The sequence below is a fragment of the Colobus angolensis genome, unplaced genomic scaffold (genome assembly GCF_000951035.1).
Source record: "Colobus angolensis palliatus isolate OR3802 unplaced genomic scaffold, Cang.pa_1.0 Scaffold143, whole genome shotgun sequence".
In the NCBI taxonomy this organism is placed as follows: Eukaryota; Metazoa; Chordata; class Mammalia; order Primates; family Cercopithecidae; genus Colobus; species Colobus angolensis.
The window spans coordinates 4,519,308-4,538,045 of NW_012114522.1; the positions used below are offsets into that span (position 1 = coordinate 4,519,308).

The 18,738-nt window shown below is 51.6% G+C and overlaps 1 protein-coding gene across 2 annotated transcripts in view; it reads right to left on the reverse strand.

Moving 5' to 3' along the window:
- STK32B (serine/threonine kinase 32B) overlaps positions 1-18,738 on the reverse strand; it is a 423,981-nt gene that overhangs the window by 31,378 nt on the left and 373,865 nt on the right. For both annotated transcript variants that reach the window (XM_011935426.1, XM_011935425.1), the window contains exons 9-11: positions 16,533-16,658; positions 9,827-9,958; positions 8,308-8,372 (exon numbers count right to left, since the gene is read on the reverse strand). In XM_011935426.1, the coding sequence (XP_011790816.1) occupies positions 8,308-8,372; positions 9,827-9,958; positions 16,533-16,658 (323 nt within the window). The remainder of the gene's footprint in view (positions 1-8,307; positions 8,373-9,826; positions 9,959-16,532; positions 16,659-18,738) is intronic.

Genomic DNA, 18,738 nt, shown 5'->3' on the forward strand with positions numbered 1-18,738 from the left:
CCCCAAAACAAAACCCCCAAAACAAAACCCCCCAAAAAAATCCCAAACACAGAGTTGAAATTACTGGAAAGCTGTGGGAGGACACATACCAAATTGAATAATGGTAATCGAGTTGGAAATGGAGGGTGGATATTGAAAGAGAAAAAAGCTAAAGTCATTCAGTTCCATTGTGCATACACTACAAGAATCCCTTCTCCAGAATCCCTGGCAGAGATCCAGCCAGTCTTACCCAAGCCCTGCTTCCACCTCCCAAGGCAACCCATCCCATCTGGGAAGAGCTCAAGTTCTGAGAAACTTTTCCTTCACATGGAATTGAAATGGCAAAATCTGCTGCCCAAGAGCTCCATCTCCAGCCCACCTCCACTGGCCTTACATCTGCTTTCTGGAACTATTAAATATTTGGATGATTCCAGTTTCTTTCTCATGGGATATTCCTCTAATGAACTCCCCTAGACTAGGCCGGGCATGGTGGCTCACGCCTGTAATCCCAGCACTTTGGGGGGGCTGAGGCCTCCTCAGGTTAGATGGATCAGGTTAGAGGTTAGGTGGATCACCTCAGGTTAGAAGTTTGAGACCAGCCTGGCTGGTGAAACCCTGCCTCTATTAAAAATACAAAATTAGCTGGGTGTGGTGGTGGACCCCTGTAATCCCATCTACTTGGGAGGCTAAGGCAGGAGAACTGCTTGAGCCCGGGAGGTGGAGGTTGCAGTAAGCCGAGATCATGCCACTTCACTCCAGCCTGGGTGACAGAACAAGACTCCGTCTAAAAAAAAAGAAGAAAAAAGAAAAAAGAACTCCCCTGGACTAACTATCTCCTGCCTCCCCCTGGATCCACTTTGCACCACCTTCACCTCTTGTCAGCCTGGAATTCTGACTTGGAGGAGCCATAGCCTAGGTGCCCATGCCTGTGGGCTTCCAGCTGGGCGTGGCCAATGGGAAGCCCCAGCAGAAATCATAGAGAGCAATGGGTGCCAAGTGTGGGCACTGGTTCCCTAGCTTCCTCCCTGCACTGCCGCCTGGAGTTGCTGGGAACATTGGAAGTTACTGCTCCAGTCAAACAGCCCCTTGATGGAGACTCTCCATCCCCTCATCTCCTCCAGCCTCCAGGTAGTAACACTTGGCTTCTATGGAGCCCCAGGGTACTGCAGAGCCTCTGTGGTGTCCCTGTACCCACCCCATGTAAACGATTCTTTCTAAGTAAATTATCCTTTGAGTGTTTTCTCTGGGACTCTAATACAACATCTTTCCAGTCTCCCGGAGATTTCTCTTTCCTAAGTAAAAACTCAGTGTAACTGGCGGCTCCACTTTTAAACCTCAACAGTTATTGGGAGATAATCTTGTATGCAATTCTGATCTCAGGAATTCAATAACAGCCTTTGGCCAGAATCATTAAGGTTCTGCCAGTCTTATCTGCTGTTGCCTGAAGCAAAATGCATTTGAGGGAGTCTTTGGTTGGAATCAGCCAAACCCTGGGTGCTAAATGAAGACAATGCAAAACGCCAAGGATTCTCTTACTATCTTCTCCTCTCCCTCTCTCCTCCCCTTTGCAAATGAGACGGCTCTGGCAGAACAGAAGGGCAGCAGTCTCTGGTTTGAATCATGGGGGATTGATATTTGTTGAGTGTCTCTTCATTCCACACCTTCTCATTTAATACCTACATCCATCCTTTGGGAGAAAAGTGAACCAGGCCCATTTTCAGGGTGAGAATGGATGGGCAACATGGCTTTTCAGAGGGGAGTCAAGAGTTCAAATGCAGAACTCTGCTTTTCCCCTCTTCCCAGCTAAGCATTCTTTCCACTGCCCCATTCTGGGCACTAATACCAGTTGATTTCTCCCTAGACTCAGAGGTGAGGCTGAGCTTTTCTGCCTCAGCTGGCTTAAGGGTGAGGTTTGCTGGGTCCTCCTTGGTGTGAGTGGGGGCACTGGAAGGACCTGCACTGGGGGCCTGAAGGATGGGCAGTCACCAGGGGTCTTCACCACACACTCTGGCCCCTGCTCCCAGCACAAGGCAGGATTGCATCTCTGGGCTTACTTGTTGTTAAGTGAGGCCATGTGACTAGTCCCGGCCAGTGAGCATGAATGGAAGTACCGTGTGCTACCATCCGGCCGGAGCGTGTAATTCCCAATGACAAAACTCTCCAGAGGGCTCTTCCCTCTGTCACGATCACTGCCATACGGACTGGAGTGAGAAGCAGCAGGAAGATGTGGGAGCTGCACTCCCAGGTGACCTGCCATGGACATACAGCATGAACAAGGAACACACTTGGTTGTTGTACGTCACTGAAACTGTGCGTTTGTACCTGGTTATGGGCTCAGAGAGGGGATCTGGGGATCTAGATGCTACTGGGTGGTGAATAATGGACTCTGTGCCATTCTGAGCCAGACCTCCCATCGGGACCTCTGGACTGTGTCTCTACACAGAAAATGAACCATTTGAGGGTTTTAAGCCATTTGAGAGGACACAATTCAATTCACAACACAGGGGTCTCAGGCAGAGTCTAAGGCTTTTTCATAAGAAGCCAGGGTGTATGATAACAGCTAGATTAAGCAGTGAAAATCAACTTTAAGGACCCATAAGAGAAGTTACTAGTTGCCCCTGTGTGCTTATTTCAGAACACCTCACTGCTTGTATTCTGTATCTTACACGAGTTAGCCGTCCACTGTGGGGCTGCTACCTCCATGCCTGGGCAGCTGGCCCTCCCGGCAAGTTCTCCTTCCCGACACCCCCATCCATCTCTAGTTACTGTGTTCCACCTGCCCAGAGCTGGGAGCAGAGGGGCCAGGTGAGGAGACTGCCTGCCTTCTCTCTATTACCTTGTCCAGGCCTCAGCATCTGTTGTTCTCTATTCTTCATCTCCTGGACACCATGAACCCTACACTAGCATCTTTATTTTCCGAGTGGAGTGGACTGCCATTATTTTGTCTTTCTAACATTGGGTTTAAACAGGAGCTGCCACCTTTTCATAGACCTTCCCTTCTAGGTCATAGCCACTGGTCTAAGGGAGGGCACCTGGTCCAGGCAGCACCAATCATAACCCTCCTCCAATGGCCAGATTTGATTTGCCCAGGGAATGGCACCTGGTCCAAGCTGGGCCAATCAGAGCCATTCCCTGGGATACTTGAATTTGAGATCAGAAAAACTTTATTAAGCATTTGGGGAAAAGATATTAGAATTTTGATCTGAAAAGATCCCATGTGAAGAAATCTATACTTTCTGCCTCAAAGGACAGCATATACGTACAAATAATAGGTATTCATGAAAATAATGTTTGCAAAGCTGTTGATTCTTGAGATTGGCCGAGAAGAGCTAGAAAGAGAGTTCCACCAGCCACCTACATTCAGTTCTGGTTCTGCCACTGGAATGCTGTGAGACCTTAGTCAAATGACTATCAATGTCTCTGAACCTAACACTTCATGCACAAAATGGGGAGAAGAAAAAATAGTAATTCTGGGGGTGATTGTGCCTGCCAGAGAACATTTGGCAATATCTGGAGACATTTTTGGTTGTCACTCTGTGAAGGTGCTACTGGTATCTAGTGGGTAGAGGGCAGCGATTCTGCAGATATCCTGCAATGCACAGGGTGGCCCTCACAACCAATAACTGATGTCAACAGTCAATGCCAAGGTTAAGAAACCCTAGATTAAAGGAACATGATCGAAAACCATAAAGTCACATACAAATGATGATTGTTATTGGTATTAATAGTATTCTTTGGTGTAACAAATTCAATATTAGAGTTTTTAAATGTGATATTTTCAAGGACTCCAAGGGTAGCTTTTATATGATTTTAAATCTGTTTTTGTTTCTTCAAGAGATAGCAAAGATAGAAAATGCCCCTTAAATTCCTTCCTCACCAGGAGCTTCTTATTCTGCAAAATGTTGTCAAATGCTATTGAAAAGACCTCTTGGAAAAATCAGCCCTGCTCAGATCTTTGGCCAAGAATAGGAGGACGGGCCCCCCGGTGCATTTTTCAACCCACTGGAAGTCTCAGCTACCAAGGCCTTCAAAGCCCCGACCAGCCCTGGAAGCAGATGCTCCACCTGGCTCAGTGGCCTTTTGCCAGCTAAGACCATTAGCCAATAATAACCTGCATTTCCAGAAAATTCGGCAGTGCTAATGTTAATTTTGTTCTCTGTTTAAAAACAAGGGTCCAGAGAGGTCAGCCCCATGGCACCTCCTCCTGTCCCCACGGTGACCCCTGTGTGTCTGCTTCATGGCACATACACCACACTGTTTGGTAATCCTCCCCCCTGCAGGCTATGGGCATTCTGAGCACACGGGTCCTGAAGACTCATTTCTGTGTGAGGCCCACTCCAGGATTATGACTTAGCTGTCAAATGACTGAATGAATTTGTCCTGCAGGGCTGACACAGTGGATGCCCTGCCCATGTCCTCTCAGCTCCCACTTGCTGCTTCATGCAGATGATGGTGTCTTTACCACAGTGGGAGTTGCAGGAACCGTCCCTCTGCCCGAGAGCTTTCTCTAGCTGAGGAAGCATACTTGGCCTATGCAAGAGGAAGTCAGCTGTGCGGGGAAGTGAAGGCCCCAGGAGCATCCTGCAGCCAGTAGACTTTTGCTAAAACCATGAATAGCAGGAATGTATCTTTAAGATAAATTCAATGTAAGAGTTGCAGATGAATACCTGAGGGCAAAGGAGCCGGAGCTGGGAGGGTTCGCAGCTTTAGACAGGGTCCTTGTGACTCAACTCAGAACCCCCTAGAGGATGCACCACTTAGACACCCTTGTCTCCTACAGAAGATTCCAAACTGTTAAGCATCAGAATGGCTTGCAGGATATATTCAAATGCAGATCCCCACGCTTATTCTCTCAGCTTCTGGTTGGGAAGGAATGGATTAGGGAGCTGTATTGGCTGTATTAGTGTCTCAGGGTGGCCATAACTAAGTACTACCAACTGGGTGGTTTTAAATGACAGCAATGTATTCCCCAGAGTTCTAGAGGCTAGAGGCTGAAATCAAGGTGTGGGCAGGGCTGGCTCCTTCTGAGGGCTCTGAGGGAGAATCCGCTCCAGGCCTTCCTCCCAGCTCTGGATGGCCGCCAAAGCTGGGTGCTCATTGGCTCGTAGCTGCATCACTGCAATCTCCCTATGGCCTTCTCCCCATGCCTGCATCTCTTCTCTTGTCAGGACAGACACCAGTCATGTTAGATTAGGTGCCCACCCTACTCCAGTCTGACCTCATCTCCTTACATTTGCACCCACCCTATTTCCAAATAAGGTCACATTCTGAAGTAGTGGGGCTTAGGGCTTTGATACATCTTTTGAGGGACACCATGTAACCTGCAGCAGGTGCAGCATCTCTAGAAGCTAACAGGCCCTCAGGCCATTCCAGTTGCCTCCCTGGGACAGTGGCCTTCCTGTATGATGTGTGATTTATCTTTGCAGCCCCCACCATGCAAGGAGCCGGCAACCCCCTACACATTCTGCAGGAGCAGTCGGTATCAGACTGATGGCTGGGTGCAGCATCTCTAGACGCTATCAGGCACCCAGGCAATTCTGATTGCCCCCCTGTACTGTGGCACTCCTGCATGATGTGTGATTTATCTCACATAGTGGGGGGTGTGATTTATCATAGCCCCCACTATGCAGGGAGCCTGCACATCCTGCAGGAGCAGTCAGCGTCAGGCTGAGGGCCAGGTCTGTGGAGATTGAAAGGAGGCAGAACTCCTGGGCACCAGGGACGTGGGCCAGGCGGAGCATGATGACAAGCCCAGCTTGGTGCTTGGCTCCCACCAGCCCTCGACCCACCACACTGCTCAAGTGGGGAAGAAGGTGCTCGATTTAATTTTCCAGCTACTCAAGTGCCAGCACAGCAAGTGTCTCTAACATGGGATTCCACACAGAAGTGGAGGATAAACAGGTCTCACTTTTTTGTTGTTTGTTTGTTTAAAGGAAAAATGCTTGGTTTGGGGCAATCATGCATCATGAATCAGCTTCTCATAGGCATTTTTTACTGCTGAGAAACTGCAGCAGGGAGGGCTGTGGGTAGATGGAGCATGGCTCTCTTCCCACGAGATGAGGTGGAGATGGAGTCAGCTGATGCCCATATAGCATCTTGGGGGACACAACCAAGCCCTCTCACCTGGATATCTTTACATGGCAGTAAGCCTGTATGCCTGCTATGACAGGAAGCCTATCAGCCATCAGGGCCATGGAGGAAGCACTTAGGTGAGCAAAGACAGGATGAAGCAGCAGAAATTGCAGCTCAGACCCCAGCCAACAGCTTCCCCCACGGCCATGCTCTCCCTGGCTCCCCATTGTCAGGAACACATGACTTCCCCCCTCTTTCTTTTTTGCCAACTCCTGTAAACTATGCCAGCCTCACTCTCACTTCCAATTCCCGATGACACATCTCAATGATGTCCATAGGCCAACTGCATTTCCCTCATCAATTCACATTTCCATGTGAGAAAGAAAACATCTACTTGGTTGAAGCTCCTATACAGTGGGGTTTCTGCTAAAAGCAGCCAGACGCAACTCCTAAATGACACAGGGAAGGATGTCTCATTTCCTTTTAAAAGGAAGAATCTAAACTGAAGCATGTTCTGGCACACAGCAAAAGGTGAAATGCGATTGCTGTCTGCTTGGGTTCCGCACAGCTTAGCTTTTTGCAGGCTCACATTTGCCAGCAGCTGCTCTCATTGGACTCCATGGCCCATACACAGAGAATGAAGGCTGCCTGAGCCCAAGATCGCTGATGCTCTTTGAGCAGAAGTTCCTGGGTCCGGGTTTGTAAGTCAGGGGGAAGGGCCACGAGTCTCAGAGCGGGCAGGACTGCAGGGAAATTGGGATAAGTTCCAAAACCACTCACGACGTCAGCCCCCACCTTCCCCAAATCTGATGGGCTGTGGCTGCAGAGGCCCTTCCTGTGCTGTTGGCTGGAGCTAGGAGACCCCAGCATGTGGTCCCCTAGCAGGTGAGGCTTGCTGCCCAAGCCTGGTGTCTGTGTCTGTGCTGATCTGGGCACCTACTGGCCTTCAGAGCTGTAGCCACCCAGTGAAAGGCTGCTGCCTCCTTTGTCTCCCCAGTGTCGACTGGGACTGGGGCCCTGTCCTGCCCACTGGCCCGTGGCTGGAATCCAAACACCCATCCCTGCCCCATCCCTCACCTCTCCCAACTCTCCAGGCTCTGGTAATCCAAGCCTCCTAACCAACTGCAGGGCTCTGTGTCGGCCATGCCATCTTCCTACTCTGCGTACTGTTCCCACTCCTGGAATGCCACGTCTTCCCCTACATGTCCCTTAGGACTCAGCTCAGCACGGCAGCTAGAGAACTTCCCCAACCATCCAGGCTAAGCCAGGTGTCTGCTGTGATATGCACTGCCCTGGGCTGCCCTTGGCCTTACAATGTATCCCCTGTGCTGCTCGCATCTGCTGAAAGCCAAAACGGTTGAATACTGGGGATTGCATAAGGGCCAGCAATCAATGAATTTTTGAGTCAATGAATATTTGAATCTCCCAGAGGGCAGGAAGCATCTCTGATCTGCCTCTACCAACCCAAAGCCTGGCTTAGTGTGGGTCAAATGGGGCTCATCGGCTGCCTCTGCTGGAGCCCCAGCCCTGACAAGTCAGCCACAGCCACACATCCCCTAGATATTATCATTGGCTGGAAGCGAACCTGAGGTGTCTGCCTGCTTTGCGACCAGCCCCTTAGAGGGCAGTCCCACGGCCAGGGCACACCCCATCTAGCCCCTCCCAGACTCCCTGTCTTTTCCCATCCCAGGCTGTTAAGGTTCCAGCATCCCCCACCCACCTTACCCAAGTAAATATTAATAACAAGTCATTACCTTCCCGTGTTGACAACCCCTTCCATACCAGGTGCTGTGGGACAACAGCCTCATTTAATTCTCACAGCCCCGCGTGTTAAGGAGTGGAGACACTGTGCTGATGCTGACGAGGAGGCTCAGGCAGGGTCAGGTCACTCTGCAGTGGCAGAGCCAGGACTTGGCCCCAGGCAACTTGACACCAGGCTCTTACTCTTCATCACAGTGAGCCTGCCTTGCCGCCTGTGTTCCCGTGTGCCCGCTCAGGGCGGCTGCAGCCTCCCCACTCTCATGGGAGCTCCCAGAGACGGGCTCAGGCCACACAGCGAGGCAGGATTAGAACACAGCCCTGTCTAATTCAAAATCCAGGAGCTTCATCCCCACCAGCACCCTGTGACTCACTCCAGTAATACCTTCCCTTTCATCGTCAAGGCTGGTTTGGGGGACAGGGACTGTGATTCTGCCAGGGGGACCCTGGGTCACTTAGGATGGGCTTTGCCCAAGGGGTACAGCGTGAAGGACTTACTTCTCTCTGTTGAATATGATGAATTCCTTCCGGACAGTCTCCAAACACTGCTGCAGGTGTCCATTCTGTCAAAGAGCAGAGAGGTGACTAAATGACAAAGCATGTTCCAGGGAGACACAGTAACGGAGCATCAGAGGACGGCAGATCTAGATGGAAACCTCAGATGCTTGGGACCGGCACAAGACAAGCTAAGTGTCTAGGGCTGGCCCTGACTGCATGGGCGGCTGTGTCCAAGGGTAGCCTGGTGGACAAAGATGCTTTTCTCCACGTTAAGCCATTAAATCCAACGTAAAAGTCACGTTAGAATGGAATATGGGCTGAAATTCATGAGCTTACTTCCCTGACCGCTTAAGGACCACGTGAGAGGCATGGAAAATCAGAAATTCACAACCATCACGCCAGGGGCTGAACTTTTAATAGACTTTTATAGAGGAGAGCTTGTTGTGTGTTGAATTGTGTGCTCTGAAATGTATCCTGAGTCCCAACCCCCAAGTACTTATAAATGTGACCTTATTTGGAAATAGAACCGTTACAGATGTAATCCAGTTAAGATGAAGTCACAGTGAATTAGGTAGGTCCTAAGCCCAGTGACTGGGGTCCTTATATGAAGGCCAGATGAAGACACGTGAAGACAGAGAATAAGGCCATGCGGTGATGGAGGGGGAGACTGGAGTCATGCAGCTGCGAGCTAGCGAAGGACAAGGAGGCTGGCCGCCACTGGAAGCCTGGGGAGCCAAGGACGACCCCTCCCCTTTAGCCTTTGGAGAGAGCCGGGCTCTGTGGAGACCCTGAGTTTGGACTTCTGGCCTCCAGAACTGTGAGAGAATACATGTGGGTTGTCATAAGCCACCCAGCTTATGGCAGCCCCAGGAAACAAATACAGAGGCCCACAGAGGCAAAGTGCCCAGGACCCACAAAAGTTATCGTGCAGCCCTGGGGGCCTCTGCAGTACAACATTTTTCTTTCTTTTTTTTTTAAGACGGAGTCTCGCTCTGTCCCCCAGGCTGGAGTGCAGTGGCGCGATCTCGGCTCACTGCAAGCTCCGCCTCCTGGGTTCACACCATTCTCCTACCTCAGCCTCCCAAGTAGCTGGGACTACAGGTGCCCGCCACTGCATCCGGTTAAGTTTTTGTATTTTTAGTAGACACGGGGTTTCACCGTGGTCTCGCTCTCCTGACCTTGTGATCCGCCCGCCTCGACCTCCCAAAGTGCTGGGATTACAGGCATGAGCCACCGTGCCCAGCCAACATTTTTCTCAAGGGTGCAGCGGGACCACTGGGTCCCTCCCTGTGCCTTAGAGCTACACAAGCTTCCTGCTGTAGGAATAGCACTCAAGGAATGCCAGGAGCGTGAATGCCTTCCTTCACTCTTTCCCCCTACTTGTTTGATGGTAGCATTTTATTTATGGCAAAATAAGGTAATTGGAAGGGAGGAGTGAAACATCCGCTTTGTGCTAAACAGTGGCCTGGCTCAGTCATTTCCCCATGAGCACAGGATTTCTCTCCCGCGAAGCACTCACCAGCGGGCAGCTGTCCTTCGTGCTATCCCTGGATCTGTTCTTTGCCAACCGCTTCTTCTTTTTGTGAAGTGGCTTGGATTCTAGAATCATTTCTTCAAGCTCAAATGTGGGATCACAATTCAACCTCCCTTTCTAAAGGGGAGTAGAAAAGAAAACATGGTCTGTCTGCATGCCACCCATCACTGAATTTTCTTTTCATTCGTTCATTCAACAAGTAATGATGAACTACCCCTGTGGGATACACGGGTGACCTTTGTTTCTGTTTTCTGATGATAAGAAGCAACACGTTCTCACTGTATACATCATTTATTTACACATATGGTCCCCCTGGGGCAACCCCACTCCTGTTAACATCTAGGTATTTCCTTAGGCCCCTTTCTATGCCTGTTTTTCATGCTAGGTTGAGTTCAGTTTTCGAATCTGATTTTTTCACTTATTATTTTATCCTATGCACATTGTCCTGTCATGACTATCTTTTTTAGAAAAATCATTCTAAATAACTTAAGAATACAATTTCAGCTCAAAATCTGCCCAACTTCCTGCCCTGGTTCCCTGCTCTCCCCGGGGAGCTAGAGTCAGCTGACCCTCAGGCCCGGCCCTGCTCCTGGCCAGGGGCTCCTCCCGCTGTGGGCAGGAGGAATTTAGGTCTCCCTGACTTCTGGGCCTTGGACCCAGATTCCTGGTAGCCACTTTCATTCCTGAGCTGTAGCCCAGATGACGGCCGCAGGTGCCGGTCCCCAAAGGCAATGCAGCCTGGTGGCTATGACAGCAGCTCTGGAGCTACACAGGGAAAAATCCCAGTTCTGCTACTTCCTGACCTTGTAAGTTTCATGACTTCCTTGGGACTCCGTTCATTATCTGTAAAGTTTGGGTGACAATAATTCCCATATACAGAATTAATAATATAATATCTATAAAGTACTTCAAGTAGGGCCAGGCATGAAGCAAGTCCTCCCTACAGTGGTGGTCCCTGGGCCAGTTAGGACCTGGGTTTGCTGTGACTTGGCCAAGAAGGAGAGAGGCGAGGCACAGCCTTGGGGTCAGCCCGCCTTGCCACTGGGCCCTGTGTCCTCTCCTTTTACCTGTGTGACGCTGAGGGAGATTTGTAACTTCTCTCTGCCTCAGTTTCCTCATCATTGTGAAATATGGCAGGCTCAGAGGTTGTTGAGGGATCAGATGAGAAGAGTTTGCCAAGCTTCCAGAACAGTGGCTGCTTGACCACGGTGGCCCTTCCACAACTGCCCATTCCCTCTGCTTCTCTGCTGTCCCCTCACCTCCCTAGGATTCCTGGCCTTGAACCCAATTTACAAGAAAGAATCTCACTACCTAAGGCTGAACTTGCCTTGGCCATGCTGCCTAATCCACTTGATTAGGCAGTCAGGGCCTTTGCCATGACCTGGGGGCAGGAGGAAGACAGGGACTTAGCAGACACAACTGAGGAAAGTCCTGGCTTCCCTAACTCCCAGGAACTCCCTAAACCTCTATGGGCCTCAGTTTCCACATTGTAAGATCAGGGCACTAGTGCAAGTTTGTGAGGCTGACATGAGAAAATGCAAGAAAAGCTCCTAGCCCAGTCCCTGCCACACAGTAGGTGCCCAATAAATGTTACCGTTGTTGTCACTGTGTCATTCGTGGGCTGATGCAGTGGAGTCCTATGTCCTTTGCCCCTTGCTTTCCCAGTTCTAGAGGCTGGGCCTCATCCTTTCTGTTGTGACCTGCTGTGGGCCCTCCGTGGGTTCGCGGTGCCAGTGGCCTCTCCCTTCCTCTGCCTGGCACTGGGCTTTGTCCATCATCACCAACTCCTGGAATTCAACTATAATCCCCTTCCCTGATTTCACACATCTGTTCTCCAGAAGTTGCCCTCCCCTAAAGAGCAAGTTGAATTTCAGGCCCAGGTCTCTCCAGACCTGTTTTACCTGCCATTCATTCATTCATTCATTCATTCATAAAAATGCAGGCTCTGCCCTGTTTTGCCTGCCACGCATCCATTCATTCATAAAAATGCAGACTCTGGATGTAGACCATCTGAATTCAAGCTCTGTCAGTTTCTCACTGGGAAATCTGGGGCAAGTTGCCTAACCTTGCTGAGATTGCTATTAACAGGATCCACCTCCCAGGACTGGTGTGAAGCTGACATGAGATAAGGCACACAGAGTTATCAGGACAATGCCAGGTACACAGAACATGCTCAGTCCTGCTGGCCATCATCATTCGTTCACTCACATGACAAGCACACACTTAGGCCTTCTAGTGCCTTCGATCGTCACCCATTGTCCTGAGGGCTGGCTCAGGCAGAGGCCAGCCAGCACTCCGGGGCCCCCACCCTCCGAAGCTCCCAGCAGGATGGCAGGCGCACTGTGACAGAGTGTTCTGACCACTGATGTATCCCTAGACACCCGCGCAGAGGGTTTCAGGAGAGGCTGAGGCCTGCTCCGTGCAGGCAGGTGGTGGCGCTGGCTGGGAATGCTGCAGAGGAGGCCAAGCTTGGGCTTGTCTTTCACTCAGAAGGTGACATAATTTGCATGTCCCCTGCAAAATCTTATGCTGAGATGTAATTCCCAGTTTGGGAGGTGGGGCCTGGTGGGAGGTGTTTGGTTCATGGGGATGGATCCCTCATGACTTGGTGCTGTCCTCACGATAGTGAGGGAGCTCTGGTGAGAGATCTGGCAGTTTAAGAATGTGTGGCACCCCCCACTCCCACTGCTGTTCCTGCTCCTGCCACGTGACACACCTGCTCTTGCTTCACCTTCCACCCTGACTGGAAGCTCCCTGATGCCTCCCCAGAAGCAAAGCAGATGCAGGCACCATGCTTCCTGTACGGCCTGCAGGACTGTAAGCCAATTAAGCCTCTCTTCTTTATAAATTACCAAACCTCAGTTATTCCTTTATAGCAATGCACGAATGGCCTAATACAGACAGAAGGCTTCTGCTGAGACTGGCAAATGGGCCAGTCCTTGCTTTGTGCTGTCTTGAAGGAGGGGTAGGAGACTGCCTTGTGGACAAGGAGAGGAAGGGATTGCCAGAAGAGGAAGTGGCCTGTGCAAGGTTCCAGCTAGGAGACAGCACAGCCAGAGGGAGGCTATGGGCTTGTGGGTGGGGCTGAGGCTCATGGCCCTGTAGGTGAGCATGTGGTGAGGGGCTTGCGTGTGTGTGTGTTTGTGTTTGTATGGGAGTGTGCATGTGTGTGAGGGTATGTGTGGGTGAGTGTATATGTGAATGCATGTGTTTGTGTAGGGCGAGTATGTATGTGTGTGAGACTGTGTGTGGGGGCAAGTGTGCATGTGTGTGTGGGAAATGAGTGTGCGTGTGTGTTTGTGAGTGTGACTGTGAGTGTGCAATGGTCTGTGGGTGTGTGCAGGAGAGGGGCTGAGGAGGAGCGGCAGGCCAGGGGGCTGCAAAGGCAGGCACCTGCCAACAGGTGCAGGCACACAATATGGCAAAGCCACAGGCTGGCCCTGGGTGCCCTCCAGGGCATCCCAGCACACAGCCTCGGGGAAGGCTCAGACACCACGCAAGGAAGCGTTAATCAGGCAATTTATGCCTGATGTGCAGGACTGCATCGAGATTCCTAGCCTTCGTCAATCTCGCCCTGAGTTTGGCAGATCAGAGCCCATGGAGAAGGCGGGCGTATTTCTCTGGGCTGTCCAAACCCTGCGTTCAGGAGGAAGTCAGTCAATGGAACACGCTCAGAGCTGAGGCTTTGGAAGCCTCCGGGCACTACTCCCCAGGCTCTGCGAGGGTCCTGGTTTCTCATCGGATCTGTGAAGAATTGGGGTGCAGCCGCCTGAGGTCACAGAGATGGCAGAAGAGACCCAAACTTTTACTCCCGGCTCAGCGGGATGTGCTGGTCTCCTTCCGAGGGCTCTGCCCCCTGGTTTATTTTCTGTCTTTGCAGGCGTCTTGGCTTATGGCTCCACAAACCCTAGTGCTGGGGTTGTCAACTGGGGACAACTTTCTCCGCAGGGGATGCTTGGCAATGTCGGGAGACATTTTTGGTGGTCACAACAGAGGGGATGCTACTGGCATCTCATGAGTACAGTCCTGGGGTGCAGCTAAACACCCTGCAGGGCACAGGACAGTCCCCCATCCCAAAGAATGATCCCTCCCCAAACGTCATCCACTGTGGGGGCTGCCCACTGTTATCTGTGAACTCCCTGGCAGCTGGCCCTGCGGCTGTTTTCTTCCCAGGGGTTCAGCTCCTGTGCAGGACAGCGTTGGTGGGTGTAGGTGCTCGGCGGACCAGAATGGTGACAGTGAGGTCTGCGCTTTCACCCATAGCTGCCTTTCTCATTGGCCAGCAGAATAGGGTGGGAAATGGGATGGAGACTGCCTGTCCCCAGCATGGAGCCATTGCCATTGTCCCCGCCGCTGCCCCTCCTGGCCCCAAGGCATACCTGCCGACCCACAGACACACACAGACACACAGGCACACAGACACAAAAACACAGGCACACACACACACACAGATGCACAGGCACACACAGACCTATAGGCACACACACACACAGGTACACGGACACATACAGACACATAGACACACAAGCAGGTATATACAGACATAATAGGTACACACAGACACACACACACATAGATACACACACATACAGATACAAAAACACAGGCACACACACACAGATACACAGGCACACACAGATGCACAGACACACACAGACATATAGACACACATAGGCATGCACACAGACACATACATACAGACATACAGACACACAGATACATGGGTACACACAAATGCACTGGCATGCACACACAGACACACACAGATGCACAGGCACACACACAGACACTTCCACACATACCCACACAGGCACACACAGCTCACACAGAGCTCCCAGTTGGCCAAGTGAAACCCTACAACAATTATATTGGGAGAACAGCGGAGAGCTCTACCTAAACAGCCACTCTATGCTAAGCCTGCCCTGGACACTTTGTCCCCATGGCCTGTTTCCCACAGCAGTCTGAGGGGTGTCTGAAGAGCCAGGGAGCTTTCTGGACTCAGAGGCAGCACCATGTCCACCGCAGGGTCAAGGAAGCCTTCCAGCCGGGCAGAGCCCCCAAGGTCAGGCAGGCTTGGGTGGGTAGAAGGAGGTCCAGGCAGTGGGAATGGCACATGGCCAGGCCTAGGAGACAGGGACGCAGCACCGTGCAACCTGCCATTACACAGCCTGTCTGGAGCCCTGCCTGGGAGGGAAGTGGGGAGAAAGGTGGGCTCAGGGGAGAGCAGGGCCAGCCCTGGACCAGGTGTACTGGCTAAGCGGGTGGGGATGCAACACTGCTTACAGGTAGAGGACAGGAACAGACTAGCATCAGCCAGGCTTGGCTTGGGTTGGATTCAGTGGTGAACACTGGGCAGGCTGTGGGGAGAGTCTGTGTTCAGAAATGTGTGTGTGCGCTGCTACCACGGTTTGTGAAAAGGGTCTAGAAGCCTGGAACTCTTGGAGAAACTGATGTGGGGAAACATTATTTTTGCACCAAAAGGAGTGGCAGAAGTCTTTAAAATAATATGACATGAAACACCAGCCGGGAACGTCTGAGGCTCCCCAGGAACCAGCCTAGTGGGCCCAGAAATCTCTTGCCTTCCAGGCTGGAGTCTTCACCTCCATTCACATCATACGGGGCTGGAACAGACATCGACAAAGAGCACATGTTGTGATCTCTTTCCTGCTCACACCACTGCCACAAGGCAGGGCAAGGACAGGTGAGCGGGGGGGAGGGGGGTGTGCTCTCCTCGGTCACAGAGGGCAGAGGTGGCTGAACTAGAATGTCACCCAGGATTTCTGCCCCAATTGTCACTATTCCTCAGGTGTTCTCTGCAATTCCCTCCAGGAGAAATGCAACTGCCCAGCAGGAAGGGACCACAGGAGGCTTCCAGGCAGGTTCAAACTTTCAGCATCTCTCCTGGAGGACCCAGGAGCCTGCAGCTCCTGCCAGAATCCTCCTTTAAAATGTAAATCCACTGCTTTCACCTCCTGGCCTTAAACACTCCAGTTTCCAGGGGACAAAACCTAAAACCTTAAACCTTAACCGTGGCCTCTGGAAGCCTTTTTGGTGTGGCATGTGTTCCCTCCTGGTCCCACTTCCTATTATTTTCCCTCTGGTTTATTCCCTTAAATGCTATAAAATTGTTTTTTGAAACCCAGGCTTTCTGCTGCCTTCCAGAGTGTGACCTTGGCAATCCCTTTGCCTGGAGGGCTCAATGCCCATCCCTGCAGTCCTGGTTCCCTCACTTCACCTCTAGGTCTCTGCCGACTCTCCCTAAAAGAAGTCCCTGCCTGCACCCCTCCCATCCCAGCTTTCCCTCTTCCGAGCTTGTGCAACAAGTGCAGACTGCCCTGTCGGGGTAGGTCATCGCCTGTCTTCCTGTACTTGGCAGTCAGCTCTGTGGAGGCAGAAGAGTAGATCAGCCTGCTACCCCCACACCTGGACCTGAGCACATGGGGGTGGGATTCAGTGACAGAGAGAAGGCTTGGTACCCCCAAAGGACCTACCACAAGGAGGGAACCTGCATGGCTGGGACCCTGGAAATCAGGCCCAAGTTCACCCCGAATTCCAGCAAGACATAAGCCCTTGGTGCTCAGGTCGCCGTGGCCAGCAGAGGGCTCACTGGCCAGCTGCCAAAGTCTTGCTTTGCACCAAGGCGGGGACCCTGCAGAGGGGTGGCAAGACATCAGATGGGACTTCCACTCACATTGGGCACAAAGCCGGGCATCAGTGCCTTCTCGAACACTGCGTCCCAGTTCATGTCAGCCAAGTAGGGCACGCTCTGAATATCACGAAGGCTGGACAGGCGGCTCTCAGGATCCTTGGTCAGGAGCTGCAGTCAGAGGACAAATGAGCTTCCGTGAACTGGGCATCCCTCAAGGGTAGCGGGGACTCAGAAGGATGGGGTCTCATGGCAATTAATGTGCCTCTGCTCTTCATGCCCTATTGATGTTGTGCCCTGTCTGGGTCACTGTTGTTGGAAGTGCCATCTGCACTCATCTCTTTATAGCCAGGGAGAAACTGAGAGGTCAGGCTGCTTCTGCGAGGTCACCCAGTGAGGGGCTGTTGGGGCAGGGACCAGACTTTCAGCCCCGTGTTCCTTTCTGGGACTGGAGCCTGTAACAGGCTGCCTCTCTGATGTCTGCAGAAACATCCAATTACAAATAGAGAGAATTAGTTGCCTCATACTAGGATTTCCAACTTGGTAATGGGAGGCACCAAGTTGTAATAAAATTTATCCTTGGACAGCTACGAGGTGACCTCTGTGACCTAATGAAGTGACCTCATTTGTAGCCAAGGGGACACTTTTTAGCTTCTCTTCTAATTGAGTTTCAGCTAATAAAGAGTGACGCAGGATAAGAACAGCCAAACACTATGACCTGGCATCCCAGCGGGGCTCCCAACTTGCCAAAACCCTGCAGCTTATCTATTGAAAAAGCACAGGGGCCAAGAATGAAAAGACAGAGGCCTGGTCCTGGGACTGCCATTTAACAGCTGTGACCTTGGGCGAGCTGCTGTTACTTGCCTCACTGCCTCCCCTGAAAGCAGGGGAAATAATGGAGACTCCTCTACTTCCAGCTCATGGTAGGATGAGACCAAATGGGACTGGTAAGGACCTGGCACATACTTAGAAAGGGGCGGGCACAGCAGTGTCCACAGGTGGAGCTGGAAGTCAGAGCCCCCTGCCAGTTCACACACACCTGTCACTGCAGAAATCTCCCAGCTATGCCCATTGAGTGGCTGGAGTCACAGTCCAAAGGGATAGCTAGCAGGGGTTGCATCTGCTGATCATGGCTGCCACTCTTTAGGGACTGTCCCAAAACAATGGGTGCCAACTTAAGCAGGTTCCACTTCAATGCCATCTGGAAGTTCACTGTTCAGAGTGGCTGTTCTGAAAACATGCTGATGCCCAGACCCGAGGGCCAGATTCTGAGCCACTTGGGTGGGCTGGAAGGTGCAGGCATTGGTGGTACGTAAGGCTTCCACATGGTTCTAAAGAGCAGTCAGGGTTAAGAGACACTGACTTATACGAAACAGGTGATGGGATGTGAGGGCGACCTGGCTGTGACACCTGCCACGCCACTGATTTCCAGGGTTGATTTGGCTGATCTGGCTGGCTACGCAGGTGTGCCCTTGCTCTCTCATGGCTCCATGTGTGTCCCTCCGAAAGCTGTGCACTTGGTCAAAGAGGACGGCCATCCCCAACAGAGGAGGAACGGTCTTCGGTCAAGGGTATATGAGCAGCTGTGCTCCCCTGCTACAGCCTCCAAACAAGCTCTCAAGAAGCAGGCGGCAGATTTCCTTTAAAGTTATTTAACTGATTCGTAATTCAACAAGCCATTACAGCCATGTAGGGATTAAAAGCTGGGACCTGGAGTTAGGAGGGTTTGGATTAAAATCCTACTTCTGCCTTTTAATAGCTCTGTGGCATTGATTGAATGGTTTTGCTTTCTTATGCCTTGGCTTTCTCATCTCTGGTACTGGGATAATGCCATTCCCCCTGCTCACAGGGCTTGAGAGGGGTAAGGGAGAAGAGCTGTCACATGGCCTAGAATACAGGACCCTCAACAGTGCTGGCTGCTGTTGTCATCATTGCTTTGAAAACAGCCTCATGCAAGACTCAGCTCCATGCATCATGGAGGATGTGAAGGGAGCTTTGAAGGCAGGGCACCAAGATCTCCTGCCCATGCTGGACTGGAGTGCATACCAGAACCATCTGGAGAGCTCATGGAGACACAGACAGTGGGGCCCACCTCGGGCGTCTGATTCAGGTCTGGGTGGAGCCTGAGGATGTGCATTTCTAACAGGCTCCCCACATGACGCTGATGCTGGCTGGTCCTAGGCCCATACCTTGAGAACCACTGCTTTATTCTAATAGCAACAGTTCCTGCAGAAAGTCAAGGAGATTCCCT